Source organism: Conger conger, chromosome 9 (assembly GCF_963514075.1).
Source record: "Conger conger chromosome 9, fConCon1.1, whole genome shotgun sequence".
In the NCBI taxonomy this organism is placed as follows: Eukaryota; Metazoa; Chordata; class Actinopteri; order Anguilliformes; family Congridae; genus Conger; species Conger conger.
The window spans coordinates 43,434,804-43,456,310 of NC_083768.1; the positions used below are offsets into that span (position 1 = coordinate 43,434,804).

General features: G+C 41.5%; 7 protein-coding genes across 7 annotated transcripts; 2 read left to right on the forward strand and 5 right to left on the reverse strand.

Annotated features, from left to right (window-relative positions):
- Window positions 1–990: 990 nt before the first annotated feature.
- Window positions 991–4,026, forward strand: LOC133136429 (cortexin domain containing 2-like). The gene is made up of 2 exons (XM_061253905.1): window positions 991–2,867; window positions 3,091–4,026. Exon 2 carries the CDS (start codon window positions 3,346–3,348, stop codon window positions 3,526–3,528), a length of 183 nt encoding a protein of 60 aa, XP_061109889.1. The 5' UTR covers window positions 991–2,867; window positions 3,091–3,345; the 3' UTR covers window positions 3,529–4,026.
- Window positions 4,027–4,707: 681 nt separating this feature from the next.
- On the reverse strand, window positions 4,708–5,125 carry LOC133136419 (histone H3). Its single transcript, XM_061253895.1, has one exon. It carries the CDS (start codon window positions 5,116–5,118, stop codon window positions 4,708–4,710), a length of 411 nt encoding a protein of 136 aa, XP_061109879.1. The 5' UTR covers window positions 5,119–5,125.
- A 904-nt stretch (window positions 5,126–6,029) lies between these two features.
- LOC133136422 (histone H2A-like) lies at window positions 6,030–6,410 on the reverse strand. Its single transcript, XM_061253899.1, has one exon. The coding sequence runs from the start codon at window positions 6,408–6,410 to the stop codon at window positions 6,030–6,032; it is 381 nt and encodes a 126-aa protein (XP_061109883.1).
- Window positions 6,411–7,771: 1,361 nt separating this feature from the next.
- LOC133136415 (histone H1-like) lies at window positions 7,772–8,326 on the reverse strand. The gene has a single exon (XM_061253890.1). It carries the CDS (start codon window positions 8,324–8,326, stop codon window positions 7,772–7,774), a length of 555 nt encoding a protein of 184 aa, XP_061109874.1.
- A 3,600-nt stretch (window positions 8,327–11,926) lies between these two features.
- On the reverse strand, window positions 11,927–12,298 carry LOC133136425 (histone H2B 1/2-like). The gene has a single exon (XM_061253901.1). The coding sequence runs from the start codon at window positions 12,296–12,298 to the stop codon at window positions 11,927–11,929; it is 372 nt and encodes a 123-aa protein (XP_061109885.1).
- Window positions 12,299–13,542: 1,244 nt separating this feature from the next.
- On the reverse strand, window positions 13,543–13,914 carry LOC133136424 (histone H2B, gonadal-like). Its single transcript, XM_061253900.1, has one exon. It carries the CDS (start codon window positions 13,912–13,914, stop codon window positions 13,543–13,545), a length of 372 nt encoding a protein of 123 aa, XP_061109884.1.
- An 884-nt stretch (window positions 13,915–14,798) lies between these two features.
- Window positions 14,799–15,167, forward strand: LOC133136426 (histone H2B 1/2-like). The gene has a single exon (XM_061253902.1). The coding sequence runs from the start codon at window positions 14,799–14,801 to the stop codon at window positions 15,165–15,167; it is 369 nt and encodes a 122-aa protein (XP_061109886.1).
- The last annotated feature ends 6,340 nt before the right edge of the window (window positions 15,168–21,507 follow it).

Consider the following 21,507-nt stretch of genomic DNA (forward strand, 5'->3'; position numbering starts at 1 on the left):
TCTTTCCTTTTCCTTAACTTGCTAATGATTCAACATAGGAAATAGTCAAATATAATATAATGGATACACATATGGGCACACAGTGACTGTAATCATATTCAGCACTGTATTATCAGCGGTGAGCATTCTAATGTGACTGCACATGGTCCTCCCATTGCTTAAAGTACTGAAAATAATGTGTCCTGATTTGAATATACATGGCATGATAGGGCAAATCCTGAAACTTCTGCTCTTAATTATTTCATTGGCTCAATCATGCCTTTAATAATAATAATAATAATAATAATAATAATAATAATACATCAAATTTATATAGCGCTTTTCATGGTACCCAAAGACGCTTTACAAAAGAAATAAAAATAACAGCTTTATTAAGAAAAAATATAAATAAAAAGGCTAAAAAGAGGAAAGATTAAGAACAAAAACTAAATGTAAAGGGAGCAAAACAAAACAAACAACTTTATTATGAGAGAAAACCAAAAGTTAAAAGGCTAAAAAGGGCTGGATTAAAACAACAGCTAAGGCTAGAGGGAGATTTAAAATGTGGGGAAAGCAAGTCTGAATAGGTGGGTTTTGACGTTTTGAACACGGAAAGGGTGGGGGCTGTCTTAATGTGGGGTGGCAGTGCGTTCCAGAGAGTGGGGGCAGCGACTGAAAAAGCCCTGTCACCCCAGGTGCGTTTGGTTTTCCTGTGGGGGAAATCAAGGAGGTTGGCATCAGCAGATCTGAGGGAGCGGGTGGGGACATGAGGTTGAAGGAGGTCGGAGAGGTATTGGGGAGCCTGGTTATTGAGGGCCTTGTAAGTGGTAGTGAGAATTTTAAAGTCAATTCTGTGTTTGACTGGGAGCCAGTGAAGGTCATGGAGGACTGGGGTGATGTGGTCTCTGGAGTGGGTCCTGGTGAGGAGGCGGGCAGCAGAGTTTTGCACATATTGCAGTTTTTTGAGGATTTTGGAGGTGGTACCGTAGAGGCATTTGTAGAAGTACCAGCTACAGCCACCGACTGCAAGATGTGTTCAGGTATAGGAGTGAGCTAGCGAAGCTTAGAAAGCAGTCAGAAAACTTAAACCAAGGTAATTGTTTGGAACCAAAACCAGCACACAGAGACCACCGGAGTTGTTCGCTCCTGGTCTGAGGCCTGGCTTTCAGTGCTGTTGAATGTTGACCTGTGTCGCCTTCAAAACATTCCCCCAAACCCCCCACTGTGCCTGTCACTGCACATCCAGCTACACCCATCAGGCTGAGATGAAGGGAACAGGAACAATGAAGGGTTAATCCAAGTCTCATTTTCTTACATTTCCCTGTAATTGATCATTCCACCTGACCAATAAGGAGAGAACGTTGCCAAATCGTGCACTTATACATTTGTTGCAATATATAAAGTGCAGTCCTTATTGGACTTTGGTACAATTTCTGTTCTTTTGGCTCTGTACAGCAGCATATTAGATTTAAAATTAAATAATGAATATGAGGTATGACAGCCTGTCACCTTTAATTTGAGGGTATTAACATCCGTATCAATTACATACCTTTTTATACAGACCCCCTTTTATGGGACCAAAAGTAATTGGACAGTTGGCTTCTCAGCTGTTCCTGATTAGTCAGGTGTACTCAATTGCTTTCTTAGTGCAAGTGCAAGAAAGCTTTCAGTATCTAGTCTTCATTCAAGGCGTTTGTTGGTTATTGGCGTTTTTCAACATGAGGCCGAAATTTGTACCAATGACAGTCAAGGAAGCCGTTAATGAAACTGAGAAATACGAAAAAAACAGTCACAATGTTACTGGAATGTTTTGTCCATGTCCTAACATTGCCACTACATATTAGCCACATTGTGAGTACTTTGTGTTGGCTTGCCCCCGTGTAGAAACCCTGCTAAAAAAAATGTTTTGAAACAGCTGGTAGCTGGTATTTCAAGCTGGTGGTAGCTGGATTTTACACCAGGGAAGCAGTGGAATTCTTTCTGTTAATATGTGAATCACGTGCGGTAGATCAGTTGTCCCCGTTAATTATGCGTTCGCACTGCTAGCTTCATGGCGCAGGATACGTATTTTCCCTGTTGACTCGGGTCGTGTTCTTTCCCCTTCATTAAGGCCCTGGATCAGGAACCTTCTCTATTAATTGCACAGGATCAACTTTCCCCATAGCCTCCATCTTACCCTTCTCCGCGGGCGTCTCAGCCCAGTCGACCGCTTCGGGCAGAGTCGGCTTTCTTCCTTCTCTCTTTTGGCCTACGCGAAAAACTGCCACACGGGGGTATCACCTGTCGCTCACCCTCCCTCCCTCCGTTCCTCTCCCCCCGTTTCGCCCCCTCCATCTCCTTTCAGCTGTCATGGGCGACCTTCTCTCTGTCCGAGCTCCCGTTTTTTAATCGCCGGGGCGAAGATGCATATTGCTGGCGAACGCGCTCCAATTACAAAGGTGTTGAGGCAATGGAACGGCCGGCAGAGACAAGGTTCTGACAGGGGCACAAAGAGCGCAGGTGTTTCATATCACGTCTGAACCCATGTGAGCCTTATCCTGATACTAATACACTATTAATGAGAGCTATGGTTGCGTGTGAACATGGCTGTGTGTGCGTGTGTGTGTGTGTGTGTGTGTGTGTGTGTGGGGGTGACATGTAAAGGTTGGGGAAAGGAAGAAGCAGTTAGAGGAGTTGATAACAGAGGGTTGAATAAGGCGGGGGAGGAGAGGGAGAGTGCTTGGGTTGTTGGTCGTGCGGAGGAGAGAGGAGGTGAATAACAGATTGTCAGTGTTGATTCTTTTCATTTTATGTGAATTGAGGAAGATTGATAAAAAAATATATATTAAAAAAAAAAAAATTAATAATAAAAAAAAGCGACTGAGGAAGATACAGAGAAAGATTGAGTGGTGAGTATGCCATATTTCCCTGAATTTCTCTCTTTAAAATATCTACAGTAATGCATGTTGTAATGTGGAAAATGAATTTCAGTTTGTAATAAAGCATTGCAAATATTATGGACACATAGTGGGGAGAGACTGGCATTCACTGCATCTAGAATTTAGTACATTAACAGTGGTGTGAGAGCATGCTTTCAGTGTCCTGCATTTTAAAGAAAGTTTGTCATTCTAGGGCTGGACTACACTGTACTAACGCCTCAGAGATCTGGATTTGTACCAACTAGCACCAGCGTTCAGCATTCAGACGCTGTCTGCAGGAATGAGGGCTGAGACCGACTGTCGGGTCTTACTATAAGCTGACCTGCAACCAAAACAATCCATTACTTATTCAAAGAAGTGTATCGCCTTCGATTCTGCATATTTCGCTAGCATTTGGGACTATCTAATTACTTCTGTGGTACCGCACCCCCCCACCCAGTCCGGTGAGATGGACCGGTCCGTGGGCCCCTTCTCCAGGCTGGAGGTGGATGTAGACCTGGGCTTTGCCCTCTTCTTCCTCTCCCTCCTCTGCTTCTTCCTGCTGGTCACCATGATCCGCTGCGCTCAGATGGTCAAGGACCCGTACGGCTCCATCTCTACCTCCACCTACCAGGAGGAACAGATCACCTGAGGAGCGCCCTCACACACACACGGTCACAACCACACACGGTCACACACACACAGTCTCACACAGACACACGGTCTCACACATACGGTTTCACATGCGCACACACACATGCGGTCACACACACACACACACACACACACACACGGTCACAGACAGACACACACACAGACGGTCACCTATGGTGCCCAGGGGCTCCATCATGCTGGACAGTGGGAAAAAAAATGTCCTGATCTTGGCTATGTTGTTGTACAAACTGTGGATTAAATGCACATTGATATCAAAGGACCAAGTTACTTGTGACTGCCAAAATGCTTTCTTTTTTATGGTCCCCAGAATTAATATTATTATTATTCATTAATATTTGCTTCATACCATCATATCACACCATAAGGATGGTGGAATCCGAGTGATATCTTTACTCATAATCTACATATGTTGTAATTTATTACAATGATAATCTATCTTTTTCAGGAGAACCTCAAATAAAGAAAGAGATGCACAGCCATGTTGACTGGGCTTTGCTTTCTGTAATATTCAATTGAAACTGCTCACTTGCAAAACTACAGGACATCTTTTGTACGAAGGAATTTAGTACTAAAATAAACAATGCGGTCGTTATGACTAATGCTGCCCCAGAAAAGCAAGATGGTTTAGTCCGCACCATTAGCTGTGGTATTAAATGCATAGTTCAAAATATAGGGTGCAAATACTGCTTGGAAAAGGGGTAGTGGACTCTTAATCTGATGAAAACCATATGACAAATGTGATGCCAGGGACGTGTGAATATTCAAGGACTGGGAAACACTGATTAAAAATGTATGTAATGCTAGCTGTGCAAAACCTTACACAACAGTCCCAAACACCTTAAATATGTGAGGGTTAGCGGATCCCGTGCATGTTATTCATACATAGGAGTCATATAAACACGCCCAAGTAATACTGAGTGCATCTACTTTATCTCCAGTAGGTGTCGCTATAGGACTGTTGGAGAATGATCCACGGAGGAGCAAACAATGTTTGAAATTCTGTGAAAGCCGAAAACGAAAACAAAACCCCCTCCCTCAAAGACAATCAGCTTAATCATTTTCAAACGGTCAACGGTAAAACGGACAATTTGCTTTCTATGGACAGTTTAAGTGGCTCTTAAAAGAGCCTTTGGGATTGAAATGTAAAAGTGGTCACTTATGCACGCTCGCCTCGGATACGGCGGGCCAGCTGGATGTCTTTGGGCATGATGGTCACCCTCTTGGCGTGGATGGCGCACAGGTTGGTATCCTCAAACAGACCAACCAGATATGCCTCGCTGGCCTCCTGCAGAGCCATCACGGCTGAGCTCTGGAAGCGAAGGTCGGTCTTGAAATCCTGGGCGATTTCTCTGACCAGGCGCTGGAAGGGCAGCTTGCGAATCAGCAGCTCAGTCGACTTCTGATAGCGACGGATCTCCCTCAGGGCTACGGTGCCAGGCCTGTAGCGGTGAGGCTTCTTCACGCCGCCTGTAGCCGGGGCGCTTTTACGTGCAGCCTTGGTGGCCAGCTGCTTTCGTGGGGCCTTGCCACCGGTGGATTTACGAGCAGTCTGCTTAGTTCTTGCCATCTTTCAACGTTTTTCTTCGAAAAGCGGGAGTGTAAGAAAAGCCCGCCGAACACAGTCTTATAAAGCATACTACGCTCAGTCTGATTGGACAATGTTTTACGGTTCTCTCATTGGCCGTACCCGACTTATATACACACGATCATTGGATAATATTAAACTATTGTATCCCGCCTAATTTCGACAGTTGAGCCGTCCCCCCTGTTTTTATATTCAAAAAAATTTTTAATTCTTGTGAAAGAGGAAAATGCTTTTAACATCACACAAAACACATATAAGACAAAACAAATAACTTATAAATTCATTATTCTGAAAGAATGTTCCTCTTCTTTTAAATCGCGTGTCATTAAACGATTGTGTCCCGCCTGATTTTGACAGTTAAACCGTCCCCCTAGCTTTTTACGTTAAAAAATATTCAAATTCTTGGAAAAGGGGAAATGCATTCAACATCACACAAAACACACAAAATACATTACAAATAACGTAAAAATGCATTGTTCCCCAAGAATGTCCCTTTTAAATCGCGAATCATTTTTTAGTTCTCGTTTCAATCCTTCGTATTGGTAAAGGTGATAGCTAGGTAGGATTTAAGGACGGTGTTTCTTGTAACATAGCTAGTTAATTTGTTCAGTTATGTTCTTACTATCGCATCCTGAATAATACAGGGGGAAACGCTGAGTGTGAGCTCCGGCGGAAATGTAGTGAACTCGTATGAACCCAATTAGAACTGCGGAGGTTTCGTTTTACTGGGCAGAGGCTACAGAACAGCGAAAGCAGTAATTAAGAGTCTCACATTTAGCAAAGGGTGTCACTTGTGCCAATAACAATCTTAATTTGAATATGACCTTTTTTTGAATTCATAATGTGGCTCTGAAAAGAGCCTTTGGGTTTGCAGATGTGTGACGGCACGTCGTTTACTTGGCTTTGACCGCCTTCTCAGTCTTCTTCGGCAGTAACACGGCTTGGATGTTGGGCAACACGCCGCCCTGAGCAATGGTGACACCGCTCAAAAGTCTGTTCAGCTCCTCATCGTTGCGCACGGCAAGCTGCAGGTGCCGGGGGATGATACGAGTCTTCTTGTTGTCCCGGGCAGCGTTCCCAGCCAACTCGAGAATTTCGGCTGTCAGATACTCCAGCACAGCAGCCAAGTACACTGGCGCTCCAGCACCTACGCGCTGAGCGTAGTGTCCTTTACGGAGAAACCTATGAACACGACCAACTGGGAACTGCAGTCCAGCTCTGGATGAGCGACTCTTTCCCTTGGCTCTCGCCTTTGTCTTCCCTCTTCCACTCATGTTATTTATGTTTCACGTCTTCGATTGTCCGAACAAAAAACATCAATTCTGATTTTGTACACAGTATTTATGGGAATATGCCGCAAATCCATTGGTCGCAGCTACTATTGTCTGTCACCCAATCAGAAGGAAGACTATTTTGCTCTTTCACTTTTGCTCTGAGTGACTGCACACGTACGTTCTTCTGATCTAGATATGAGCCTATTACATTAACTTAAAGTACACATTTGATTATTGATGCTCCGTATGGAATAGAAGTATATATTAGCAAGTTAACTAGCAACTCAATATAAAGGCCCTGAAGGCAGACAACATAATATGTTTAAAACGGGAGCGATACAGTCCTATGTCTACTAATATAGTAGTTAAGTTTGCTTCTCAGATCCGGTGAGCGCATTGCTATTGTACCGTTGTACGCAATCTTATAGCCTTTCTGGCGAGCTAAATGTTATTAGTCAATTGTTATCGACTACTTCCTACAGACTGGTATTTTCCCATTCACATTCAAGACATAATTAAGCCCCTTCAGGCTCAAATAGCCTCAGGTCTGTTGTTTCTGAGTATAATCCTTGAAATAAATTGGTCTTCCTGTAATTGTCTGGTTACTTAAATATTAAATCTATCTTAGAAAAAATCCAATCTGATTTCTGTGTAAAGCCTAGCACTGAGGCATCTCTAATTAAAGTAATAAATGACGTCCTAATTAATTTGGTTGCTGCGTTTGACACGATGGATCTTATTTCCATATGGCTTGGAAATAAGATATAGCGCGTTGGATAAAGGCGCTATATAAATGCCAACCATTTACCACTTGTAATGTTTTTATGCTGTGTGAAAGTGCCCGGACCCGGCTTGGAACACTTAACAAAGAATCACCCTGTAGCGATCCGCAAGTGGGGCTGCCTATCTGCTATGTTAGATACAGATGATACCCAGTTATGTTCTGTCTATCTGTCATGCCTAATGATCTCCCTGCGATGTATACTCTTCTGAATTCATATCTCAGACATAAATATGTGGATGGCTCGCAACTTTTAAATAAAACAGACGTCATGGTAATTTGTCATTAGACTAAGAGGGAAATGGATGTGTCTCATCTTAAAACGTAGAGCTTTAAATGTCACTTCTCTGGGGCATTTTATTTGATAGCACCCAGGCCCAAAAATATACTACTCGTTAACGGGTAATTTCATTCGAAATTATCCGGGACGAAGACATTAGTGTATAACTTTTGAAATTATTGTAATAAGTAGTTTGATGTTTTATTTTTAAGGACATTTTATAAGGAAATATGCACTTCATAAAGGCCGTGGGTGGCTCTTAAAAGAGCCTTTGTTGACATTGAATGAATCTGGGACAATTCACTTCTTTCTGGCAGCCGCCTTTTTACCTTTTACAGCCCTACGCTTGGCAGGTTTAGCTTTCCTGGGACTCTTGGCCTTCTTCGCTGCAGGACGTTTTTTGGCAGCTGGTTTCTTGGCCTTCTTGACCGCTGGTTTCTTGGCCTTCTTGGGTGACTTCTTGGCCTTCTTAGCCCGCTTTGCTTTCGCCTTCTTCTTAGCCGGGGACTTCTTTGCTTTCGAACCTGCCTTCTTGGTCGACTTACCAGTCTTCTTGCTCAGCTTGAATGATCCAGAAGCGCCAGTGCCCTTGGTGTGGACTAGGGTGCCCTTGGTCACCAAGGCCTTGACTGCCACCCTAATGCGGCCCTTATTTTTATCCACATTGTAACCGCCGGCCTTAAGTGCCTTCTTCAGGGCGGCCAATGATACACCATTCCTCTGCTTGCTAGCGACTACGGCCTTAACAATTAAGTCTCCCACGCTAGGGCCGGCATGTTTTGCCTTGGCTGTTTTTCTTTTCTTGGGTGACTTCTTCGGTGACCTGGCTGGAGATGGTGCCGGACTCTCTCCCATATCTTGTTCGTTAGTGTTACCTCTTCAATACAACTTTTATTAGTATGAACTGTTGGAACGTTAAAGCGGCGTTGTCGCTTTTAAATACGACACGAGAACCATATGGACTCAATCGGCCGTGAACTGAGCCCACGAGGTATCAACGGCGATAATTGTGTTTTCTTTTCAAGCATATCGAGCAAATAGTCAGCCGTGGAAATGTTTTACATGTGTAAAACTCATTCCAATAGAAGCCAATTTCCGTCCGTTCCAAACGAACCCATTGGTACTTAGATGTATTGCAGTATTTTCTGTATATTCGTCTGACACTTGCTATTCTGTGGTAGACGAACCGGCCTCACATTTCTTTTCCCACAATATTTATAATTTATAAACTTCTAAAACACTAGAAACGTTTGTTGCCGCCTGGTAGCAAATGACACAAGACCAATATGGTATAAGAAAATGTGAATCAAGTCTAAATGTCAATTTCGGTTTTCAACCAAATAACCCAAGTGGCCGACAAAGCACACAGGAATGACTAAACTTGTATTTTATCACTCATCTGTACACATTTGTTTATCGTAATGAATGAGAAAAACGTCTTGTCAGTGACTTCTTTCAGAGTCAAGCTGGCCAATATATATGTATTTAATACAGTGTCCTCTATAATGTTTGGGACAAAGACCCATTACGCCTGAGTTTGCCTCTGATTTGCCAACATTTTAGATTTGGAATCACACAATTACATACAACTCAGATTTTTATTAAAGGCTATTTTTATACATTTTGGTTTCACCATGTAGAAATTATAGCTGGGTTTATACACATCTCCCCCATTTCAGGGCACCATAACGTTTGGGACACATGGCTTCACAGGTGTGTTTAATTGCCTCCTTAATGCAGGTATAAGTGAGCTCTCAGCACCTAGTCTTTCCTTTAGTCTGTCAATCACCCCTGGAAACTATTATTGCTGTTTATCAACACGAGGACAAAAATTGTGCCAATGAAAGTAGAAGCCTTTATGAGACTGAGAAACAAGAATAAAACAGATGTATCGGCCAAAATTTAGGCTTCCCAAAATCAACTGTTTGGAACATAATTCAGAAGAAAGAGAGCACTGGTGAGGTTACTAATCGCAATGGGACTGAAGAACTTAAAATATGGACCACAGTTCTGGAAAAAGGTCTAGTGGACAGATGAACTTATATCAGAGTGATGGCAAGAGCATAGTATGGAGGAGAGAAGGAACTGCCCAAGATCCAAAGCATACCGTCTCATCCGTGAAACACGCTGGTGGGGGAGTTAACACAAGAGAACACACCCCGCAATGTCCATGAATCGCAGATTTCAAGCAGTCATTGAATGATTGATATGCAACAAAATACTACTTTCATTTGCATAACATTGCTGTGTCCAAAAGATTATGGTGCCCTGAATTTGGAGGACTATGTATAAGCACTGCTCTCATTTCTACATGGTGAAACCAAAATGTATAAAAATACCATTTATTAAATTCTGAAAATGTGCAATGTTACAAATCTAAAATTGTGGAGTAGAGAGGCAAATAAAGAAGGGCAGTGTATATACAATTACTGCCATTTGGCAGAGGCTCTTATCCAGAGCGATGTACAGTTGATTAGACTAAGCAGGAGACAATCCTACCCTGGAGCAATGCAGGGTTAAGGGCCTCAAGGGCCCAACGGCTGTGCGGATCTTATTGTGGCTACACCGGGATTAGAACCACCGACCTTGCATGTCCCAGTCATTTAACCAGCGTAGTGACAAAGCATTCAATTGGTGATTTAGGAAACCATTCTGACATTCTGTACCTATTATCATTGTGTCTGTGTGATCAAACTTGATGAACACAAATCAATTCAAACTGAACAATTAAAATGAAATTGCTCAAATTGCACTTTGTTAGTAACACAACATTGACCATATAACCAAAAAGAGAGGAATACTGGCTTTCCAAACGGGTCCGTGAAATAGTTTACCACATTATTACTTTTATATTTTGTCATTTTAACATGGGTATCCTGTACACGTGCATACAGTGTGCATACACTAACCACTGTGCTAAAGATTAATCCACTATGTGTTAGGCATAGCACACAGGCAGTCCCACAAGCGGATTGCTACAGGGTGAGTTTTTCAAGTGTTGCAAGCTGTGTCCAGGCACTTTCACACAGAATAAATAAATTATACTGTTATTGTAAGAATAATTGTGGATTTGTGTTTAATTACACATTTTGAGATTATACAACGAGAACAAATAGCGATTTTGACAGTGTCACTTCAAAAATTAACAGGAAACAACTGAACCTTCCTGTTTGAAGAGAGAACCTGACCATTGAAGCACAATGCAGGCCAACATTTTCTCATACTTTTTGTGAAGAAATGACCAAAAGTTGATTTTTTTATATCATACTTTCATTGTGTCTGAGTTGTGGCTCATTTTAAATCCAGAAACGCTTTCATAATACAGAGGTTTTTGATGTTTAAATAATAATTGAATAAGTGAATAATCTACATGTTCTTAAACTAAACAACTTAACCTAAATTGCCTTTGTCCTTTTTCTACAAACTGCCATATTTGTGTGCTGTTGTCTATGGTGGGACTGTCCGTGGCATTGCTGCCTTCAGCAATAACACTGTGGACACAAAAGGTACATTGTGCAATTCTAAAATATAAAAACTCAGTAATAATGTTTCAGTAGTATTTCAGAATCAGAAAATATAGTCTACAAAGTAGTGACTTTATCACTTTTTAGGGACGGGGCTAACTCCAGCTGGATAGCTGCAGCTTTATAGGCAGTGATAGGCAGTTTACTACCAATTATTAGCCTGAAATGTGAAATGCAGTCCAAAATTTCAACTCCAATGAACAATTTTGGTATGAATAGTACACTACATAATGCTGATTGACTTTAATTTCACATAAAACTGATGTTGCGTTGTGAAATGTTTTTAGCTTCCTAGCCTACAGTAGCTCAATAGTAGTTTTGTTTCATGTGAACTACCTTGCAATACAATGAGTAATATCTTAAAATTATAGGTTTATTTTAGGAGGTAGCTTGCATTTCACGGATTTGGCCAAATTATTGTTTCTTTAGTTAATCGTTTCTTGAGCATGCTTCTGTATTCTTTCACTCAAAATGAGTGAAGCTTGCAGTTGGCCATGGCAAGTACCGTTATGGCTCACTCAGAACAAGCCATACTTCAAGGGAAATCCATTTTCAGATAACAATAGCCAATACCCTAAACCAAATGAACAGTTCTCTTTGAGAAAATGGGTGGCTCTTAAAAGAGCCTTTGGCTTGGTGTGGTGATGTCTTTATCTGGAGCTTGTGTACTTGGTGACAGCCTTGGTACCCTCATACACGGCATGTTTAGCTAGCTATACGGGTAACAGAAAGCGTACCTCGGTCTGGATCTCCCCGTGGCAAGTGCCGTTAGGATGACTCACTGGTGACAGAACGAATGAACTTCAAGGAAATCCCATTTTCAGATAACAATGCTTATTACATTTTGCCAATACCCTAAACCAAATAGACAGTTCTCTTTGACAAAGTAGGTGGCTCTTAAAAGAGCCTTTGGGTCAATATGGTGAGGTCTTTATCTGGAACTGGTGTACTTGGTGACAGCCTTGGTACCCTCAGACACGGCGTGTTTAGCCAACTCTCCGGGTAACAGAAGGCGCACAGCGCTCTGGATCTCCCTGGAACTGATGGTTGCGTGCTTATTGTAGTGGGTCAAGCGAGAGGATTCACAACCGATGCGCTGGAACATATCACAGACGAAGCTGTTCATGACCTTCATGGCCTTTGAAGAGATACCGATGTCTGGGTGCACCTGCTTCAACACCCTGTGCACGTAGGTAGCATAGCTCTCCTTCCTAGTCCTGCGGCGTTTCTTGCCTCCTTTCTTCGCCTTCTTAGTTAATGGCCTCTTCTTAGCTACTTTCTTGAGGACGGCTTTGGCAGGCATATTGTATAATGAAGAACAGTCAAAAAATATGAAATGGCCGATATTACACTCGTACTATATATACTGTATATGCAAATATTTACTACGAATTATAACCGCCAATAGGCAGCTTGGATGATTGGATAATGCACCATTGTGATTTAAATGCTATTGGTTGAATTTCCTGGGCGCGTGGAAAAACATTTCAGGAGTTTGAACACGTGATTCATTTGCTCCTACTTCATGTTTTAAGAACAGCTACTACCGACCGCTTATTTAACGTATCATTAAAAACTATAGCGAATAAAACGCCATAGTCACTTGACTTTGTAGTTGTTTTGGGCCACCCGAAAAAATCCAATCCATCATTACAAACAAGCACAAAAACAAATTTAGCATAAAGTAGCCTAGTAATCGTAGTTAGTAAGTTAGCTTTGGTACCAACGATGCCGGGGTTGCTATAGGTCGTTGTTATGCTGCATGCCAGAATTGCATGAAAAGCAGAGGGAAAACTGCTTAATTTTCTTTAATGAAATAGCTAATCACATAACCTCGCATGTTAAACTATTTCGGTTTGGTCTTTATTATGTTACCGGCGCTCCTGATTTTTATTCACTTCATGTACAACTTTCCTAGTCATGCCACTCATTGCCAAATTGACATGTTTGCGATATAACCGGCATATGAACACAGAATAAGCACACTAAATTAGTTAAATCACTGATTCAGAACGACCAAAATCAAGCTAACGTATTATAGAAGGAATGGAAACAAGAAACATTTCGAAAGGACTGTGGTTGGGTCCAGGGCCTAATTGGAGTCTCCTCTCATAACCACTTTCTGAACTCCATGAGTCTCCTGAATCCCGGTCTTAGGAACTAACCTTTATGACGTGCCGTCCATATCTCTAAACTGAAATGATGGCATGCTAGGTAGGTGAAACCTGGAAAGAATAAAAAGGAAGCTATTATATACCAAAGTCCTGCTCGACTAGCATGCAGTGTTTGCTTGAACATGACTAGCTCATCGGCCGATCTGTATGCCGACGAGCTCATCGGCCGATCTGTATGCCGACGAGCCACTCCTAGTCTTTAGCTCAGTGAAGCAATCGTTTTATCGGCCAAATGTGCGGTCTACAGCAAAATTCACGGCTGCAACACCGTTTTTTTTGTTTTTATTACAAATGTGAACAAAATGGACCGCTATTTTTAGTAAGTGTGGGTGGCTCTTAAAAGAGCCTTTGGATTATTAAATGGCAGAGATCTTTACTTGGAGCTGGTGTACTTGGTGACAGCCTTGGTACCCTCAGACACGGCGTGTTTAGCTAGCTCTCCAGGTAGCAGAAGGCGCACAGCGGTCTGAATCTCCCTGGAAGTGACAGTTGAGTGCTTATTGTAGTGGGCCAAGCGAGATGACTCGCAAGCGATGCGCTGGAAGATATCATGGACAAAGCTGTTCATGATCTTCATTGCCTTGGAAGAAACGCCCGTATCTGGGTGGACTTGCTTCAGCACCTTGTAGACGTAGATAGCATAGCTCTCCTTCCTGGGCCTGCGACGTTTCTTGTCTCCTTTCATACCAGCCTTCCTCTTGAAGCCCTTCTTAGCTCCTTTCTTCAGGGCGGCTTTTCCAACCATGGTTCAGTTTAAAATAGCAATCACGAAAGTGTGGCGTCGTTGTTTATGCAGTCCATTAAATACAACGCATATGCAAATATTTACGACAAAATTTTACCGCTAATCGACAGTCTGCATTCTCATTGGACACTGCCACTGTGTCGGATTTTACCAAGATACTATTGGTTTAACGTTTCGGCGGGAAATTTGAAACCACAAGCTCCCAACGGAAAACAACTTCAGATATTTCTGTTGCGCTACTCTTCGATATGAAATTGTTTTCTTCAGTTTTACATACCGCAGCTAATACAGACGTTCTAATATGTAACGTTATCCATATTCAAGCATGTTTTTAAACACAACATTTACACAAAATAGGCCTATGTTTGGTTAATTGAAGTAAAATATTAGTGATTTCGCTGTCGGCCCAAAGTATTTTTTATAGGAAGGGCGCTACCGCAGTAGAATAAGATACCACATTTGTGAATCTGTACAGTTGAGTTAATTGATTCGTTTTATCACACTTTTTATTTACACTTTGCTGTCTCACGTAATGGTAATATATTTGTTCTTAGATATTTATATGTTAATGTATAGATAACATCGATAGGAGTAACCTTTATACAAGACGAATTAAGCTAATTATCTACGGCTAGCTGAACAGTTTTGAAAACAGACGGTGCGAAGGTTCTCTACATTGAAGTTTACAATTACCTCTCTGTACGTCGCGAAAAAATCAACCAATAGTATTTGAAAATAATCCCGCTGGGTTGCATCTTCCAATAAGAATACGTATAATGGATGGATATCATTTACATTCGAAAAAATCTGCATAAAAGACTGCTATTAATACAGGCATTCTTCCATCGATACGACATACGAAAGATTGTCATTCAAGTTGAATCATGCCTGCCAAAGCTGCCCCCAAGAAAGGAGCCAAGAAGGGTTTCACTAAGAAGGCGAGAAAAGGGGACAAGAAACGCCGCAGGACGAGGAAGGAGAGCTATGCCACGTATGTGTACAAGGTGTTGAAGCAGGTGCACCCTGATACTGGCATTTCTGCCAAGGCCATGAAAATCATGAACAGTTTCGTCCAGGATATCTTCGAGTGCATCTCGGCCGAATCCTCCCGCTTGGCCCACTACAGCAAGCACGCAACCATCAGTTCCAGGGAGATCCAGACAGCTGTACGCCTTCTGTTACCCGGAGAGTTGGCTAAACACGCCGTATCTGAGGGTACCAAGGCTGTCACCAAGTACACGAGTTCAAGGTGAAGATCGTCCGTATTTTTGACCAAAAGGCTCTTTTGAGAGCCACCCACATTTACAGAAAGCAATCGTTTCGTGAATGACTACTACTGAGCTTGGCTATTAAAACGGATATAATTTAATTTTATATTTTGTACTTTACTGTATTAAGGCGGTTATAAATGAACAGGGTATAATTATAACACTGTATATTGCTCATTAACTAAGAGGTAATAACACATCTTCAATATTGCTGTACAGGTTTATTGAATGCATATCATGAATTTGCACCTGTGTTGCTTGTTTGCCAAACCCCTTGGAACCTGGGAAGTTCAAGTTCAGTCTTCAGAAGGCTAAATTGTGTTGTGCAAAGCACTCCCATATCAGCAGGCCTTCTCAGTGATGGGCAAGTTTTTATTTTATTTTTTACCAAATTAGTTGAGGACAAGAGCAGAAAATCAATAAAATCAATGTTAATCAATTGCTTTTTGTAACAGTGCATTAGCAGTAGCTATATGCAGTGACCTCCATAATGTTTGGGACAAAGCCACTTCATGTCTTGATTTCCCACACTGATTTGGAATCACACAATTAACATGTGGTTAAAGCGCACATTTTCAGACTTACATTTTGGTTTAACCATATGGAAATTACACTGGTGTTCATACAGTATACCCATTTCAGGGCACCATAACGTTTGGGACACATGGCTTCACAGGTGTTTATAATTGCTCAGGTGTGTTTAATTGCCTCCTTAACGCAAAGTTCTGCCAATGAAAGTTAAAGAAGCCATTATGAGACTGAGAAACAATAATAAAAAAGGTTAGAGACATCGGCCAAACCTTAAGCTTACCAAAATCAACTGTTTGGAACATAATTAAGAAGAAAGCTAGTACTGATGAGCTCACTAATCGCAAAGGGACTGGCAGGCCAAGGAAGACCTCCACAGCTGATGACAAGAATTCTCTCCATAATAAAGCAAACACCAACCGATCAGAAACAGGTGTGCATTTGTCAATGGCCACTGTCCACAGAAGACTTAATGAACATAAATACAGCGGCTACACTGCAAGATACAAACCACTGGTTAGCCACAAAAACAGGATGGCCAAATTCCTGTTTGCCAAGAAGTACTTAAAAGAGAACCATAGTTCTGGAAAAAGTGATGGCAAGAGAAAAAGTATGGAGGTGAGAAGGACTGGCCAAGATCTAAAGCATACCATCTCATCTGTGAAGCACGATGGTGAGGGAGTTATGACCTGGGCATGTATGGCTGCCGAAGGTAGTGACTCACTTATCTGTGCACCACATGTGATTTTTTTCATTACAAATCTTAAATTGTGGAGTACAGAGGCAAATAAATAAATGATGGATCTTTGTCCTAAACATTATCCCAAAGCACTGTATATCTTTCCATGAGATAAAACATGAACAAATAATTGACAAACTAATTGTCATAATCTTCAAACCCAAGACAGGTCATGATCATAAAACAGGGCATTTTCTTTCTGCTCATAAATATTTTATTTGTTATACATGATTGTTTTTTTCCATCCGGTCTAAATTATGGCACTAACAAAGTGACTGAATAGAGTGGACAATCGTAGTTGAAACACCTGTGATGTCATCACTGAGGCCTTCATTGTCAGCCCCATAATTCCTACGCTTCGGTTTTTCTGGTGACGCAAAAAATAACTTTTCATTATTCCTTTTCTTTAGGTCTGAGCATCAGTTTGGATCTAGATGTTCGACTACTTGTTCTACAAGTTATATCGATTATGAATGACATTCCAAAGCACCTGGGTGTGTTGCATGTTGCTTAATTGACTAAAAGCGTACATTGTTGTAAGTCTCCTATGAGGATTATTCCAGAAACAGTGGCGTGTCTGTTTTAAATGTTCAACTTAAAAATGGACAAAACTACATTTTAAATTACATTTTGAAATCAAACTGTTAAGTCATTCTTATAGATAAAGAGTCCCCCCCCCCCCCCCCCCCCCCCCCATACAGCTACTTCTTTGGGAACATTTATGAAAGGTGTTCATATTATGCCAAAAAATTCATGATCCAAGTACAGTGATATTTTGTTTCTGTGTGCCTCCATTATTGGCAGTATGATCATGAACTTTGAACAAATGCTTGATCTTCATATTCTTCTAAAGGATAGCACATTTCTGGTCCATTTCTTCTTGCCTCTGAAAAAATATATAACACATCGAAGTCAGATCAGCAATGGCACAACGCAGTGGTTTATAGCACCGTTCCTCTTGCAGGATCACTGGATTTTGCAGGGCGGCCTGTAGTGTAGTAGTTAAGGTTAAGACTGGGACACACAAGGTTGGTGGTTCTAATCCCGGTGTAGCCACAATAACATCCGCACAGCCGTTGGGCCCTTGAGCAAGGCCCTGAACCCTGCATTGCTCCAGGGGAGGATTGTCTCCTGCTTAGTCTAATCAACTGCACGTCACTCTGGATAAGAGCGTCTGCCAAATGGCAATAATGTAATAATGTAATCACTGTGGCTATGTTCCTTTACCTGGCCTGTTCGTAGAGGTGGCAGGTGGAATGGCCGCTGTTCTGGCAGAAGGCATTGAATGTCCACATGAGGTTCATCCTGCAGCGTTTCATCAATGACCTCAGGGTTTTCGCCAGAGTCTTCCATCCACTGAGAATCCTCGTCGCACTCCTGGTCATGCTCCAGTGTACCTTGTCTCTGTTCAGGGAACACCCATGTGTAAAGTTAGACCTGCAGTGACATAACTGTAATGTATTAACTGTACAAAATACAAAACATCAGAACTTGTGAAACGTACATGCTCCGTGCTGTTTGCCTCTGAAAGCTGGTCTGATCTGAGAATTCGGGTCTCCATGCTTTGCCTCCTGCAGAGCGGGTACTGGTTGCCCCCTGGTGGTACTAACCGGAATTTATCACCCCGTAGCTTGCTTCTCTGGGCGTGCTCTTTTGCCGATCCATCAGCTATTTTCAAAGTCTCCTGGAGGTCTTTATGATGAATGGCACATTTCTGTGCCAAAGCAGCGTGTTTCTGAAAGGAAAACATGAGAGCTAGATTATATCTACTGTAACATTCAAAATGTTATTTGATACATTCATAACTTTTCCAATGTTTGTTGGCTTTTGTAGGCTACCTTCCGATCTTTCTCCTTTTGGCTCGCTCTCAGGTAATTCTTCTTGTTCTGCTCATACCGGAATTGCCTCTCGTACATCATTAGCCGCGAACGATCATCAGCATTCCAGGTCCGCGTGTACTAGTGGAGTGGGCAGAGGGCAAAAGGAACATATTCCATGTAAAAAGTAAGCCAACACACAAATACAGGGGAATGGGAGTGTCAAGCAACACTGCCTTGAATACTTTTTTGGGCATTGATATCTATATATATATTTGTGTCAAGCTTTTCAGCCTTAATTGGCTTACTGAAAATAAGTTTGTATTCTTACCAGCTCTGTGTAAAAACCTGTCCCATTCTGTTTGCTGCCATTTTCTGTCGCTGGTCCCTTCTGTTTGTTTTTCAGCCTGTAAAAAAAAGCTCTTTTTGTATGAATATTTAAAAATACTGTGGATGGGCTGGGATTTTGTTTCAATGTCAAGCAGTTTCAAGGAGGGGAATACTACAGCTTACAGCTGCTTTAGTTCTGCAGTGGCTATGCGAGACTATTCGGACAGGCACGGCGACGGTGTCGGTTCATCCATACCGCGCCGCTTCAGCTAGCACAAGCTGTCGTCGTTTCTCTACGCCGTCCTCCAGCAAAACCTCTGTCACCTCAGCCAGGGTCACGTCGCAGGGAAGCAGGCCTTTCTCCTGTAACTCCACGAATGTCTTCATCTTGTCCCTCTGCAATGAAACCCAGACAGCATGCTGAAACCTCTGTAAAATGTGCATTCTGGTTTTCTACTGTCTGATTAAGAAATTGAGGGATCTATCAAAAGGAATTCAACAGCTGGGCCCCCACCTGTGCCTCATCGTACGCTCGGTCAGCAAATATCTTGTGGGTCCTCAAGTACGCCTCATAGAGATTATACTCCTTCAAAGAGCATAGCACCTGAGGGAAAAATATTCAAAAATTATGACACCGCAATATGACCAAGCGACATATTAGAAGACCACCAAATCAGTCCCAGACACCTTATCTGTACTTTTATTGGGGGAGCATGTAGCCTAGAGTGGCTACGGTGCATGACTGGGACCCGGAGGATTGGTGGTTCAAGCCACAATAAGATCTGTGCACCTATGACCTATGACAAGATGGCCAGAATTGCACCACCAATTTGAACAAAAATTACATGATCATGTATCATTCATCATTAGGTTATTATCAAAGAAGAACTGGCTGAAGGTTGGAAATGTATCTAACACCATACAGTTCAATCATAGTCCAATCAACTGTAAGATAAATGTGCCAGCTAAAAATGATTGGGTCAATATGAAATAATTGCCTTTATTATCCCTGGATTCTCTTTATAAAATCTTACCTCATCGTCTTTTGTTACATACTTTCCTTTACTTAGGGCGTCATGCATTTGTCTGCGGCAATGGTACCTATGAAGGTGTGGATCGTGTAAGCTGTTGTAGCTGGGCTTCATTAAATGAAAGAGTGGACCCATGTTCAGGAAGTCAGTAGGTGGATGGTAAAGCTGACAGAATGAAAATAACAAATAGTCAAATGCACACCACACATTCCTAATTGTTAAACCACGTGAATTTCACAAAGCACAAATTAAAAGGACTCTTTAACCTTAGATTTTGAGCAAGCCATGCAATATTAATACATTATCAATACATAACTTCAAATCCATTAAGTTGTCCACAATGCAGATATCGGTGCAATATGTATATTATATATTATATTACATATCGGTAGGTACTTTATGCCGGACTTACCGACTGCCCCAGTTTGACCCTGGAGACCGTGAGTTTGACGCCACCCGGTACATGAAGCTTTTGTGTTGAAGCACGCGCCCTGATTAGCTGAAGGGCCTCGGAGCACCCGTCCTGCAACACGTCTTTCACGCGAGGCAACACTTCCATCTCTCAACCTAATAAGCGCGGTTGAAAGTAACAGCAACTTTTGAAAAGTTTGAAAAGTTTGAAAAGTTTCGCATTTATTTAATAGGAGATTGTGAGAACGTCACTGTGGTTTTAACGTTTTCTCGTGAACCATTATGACGCATAAACTATTTACATTCCTTGAATATGGCAGCATGTTCAAAGAGTTGCTGTAATGTAGGGAGAGTCTAAAAGAAGACCAACAGGATTTTGCTTTTCTGATACTGAAAGATCGGTAGTCTTCAAGCTCAGTCCAGAACCAATCATCGGCGACTTAAATAGATCTAGGACCACCAACAGGCGAAGTAAGTCCACTCCTATGTGAAACATATAAGCAATCCAATTAGAAATGCAGTAGAAGTAAATAAGATACAAACGAATTTTCTATTATTTAAATGACGTCACAGTATTTCTTCTACATACATTCTGTCGTTATGTATAAGAAATACTGTGACGTCAACGTTTGTATCTTATTTCAGTCATTTTTTGTATGTCCTACATTGATTATGTAACCTAAATAATATATTTTATTAATAATTATTCTAACATGTCCAGTTATACTAATCCATGTATTTTAAAGATATGTCAAAATCTGAGGCACTAATATATAATAATAACCATATACCATATAACCATAACCATAACCAATAATAACCAATAATAATAAATATGGCTGTGTTAAAATGTTTATTCAGGACAATCTGTAGTTATTTGAACAGTGTTACAATTTATGCCTTTTCAGCTGTTTCTGATTAGGCAGGTGTATTCAACCACCTCCTTGTTGCAGGTATAAGGAGGCCTTCTTCTGGTCTTGATTCTAGGCTTTTGCCTTTGGAGTCTGTTATTGGAATTTGTCAACATGCATGTCTGATTTTACAATGTAAGAAAGGTGGAATCATCACAAAGTAATGACACACATATGAATGCACACAAACACATTTGACCAGCCTTTCTACCAATCTTTACCAGCCTGCAACCTTCAAATAGATTTTTTCTTTCAGTTTTGTTTATGGCTTTGGGTGATTTTATCACACATTTACCTTTAAGTAACAACAGACTGTGGTGTAGAAGATTAAAAGCCAATCCCAGGAATGTTGACGGGGAAGTTTTAATTGATGCATACGGAAGAATGAATTCAGTCAGAAGTGCACATTAGCAAAAACCAGCTGCTCCAAATGTAGATTTTAATTGCTTTTTTTTATTTTTGAAAAATGCCCTCTCTAAATTGCCCCAATTGACCTTGCTCCCAATTGAAATAAGTTAATTCAGTTTGAATTGTGAGTCAATGATTTGAATAAAGAAA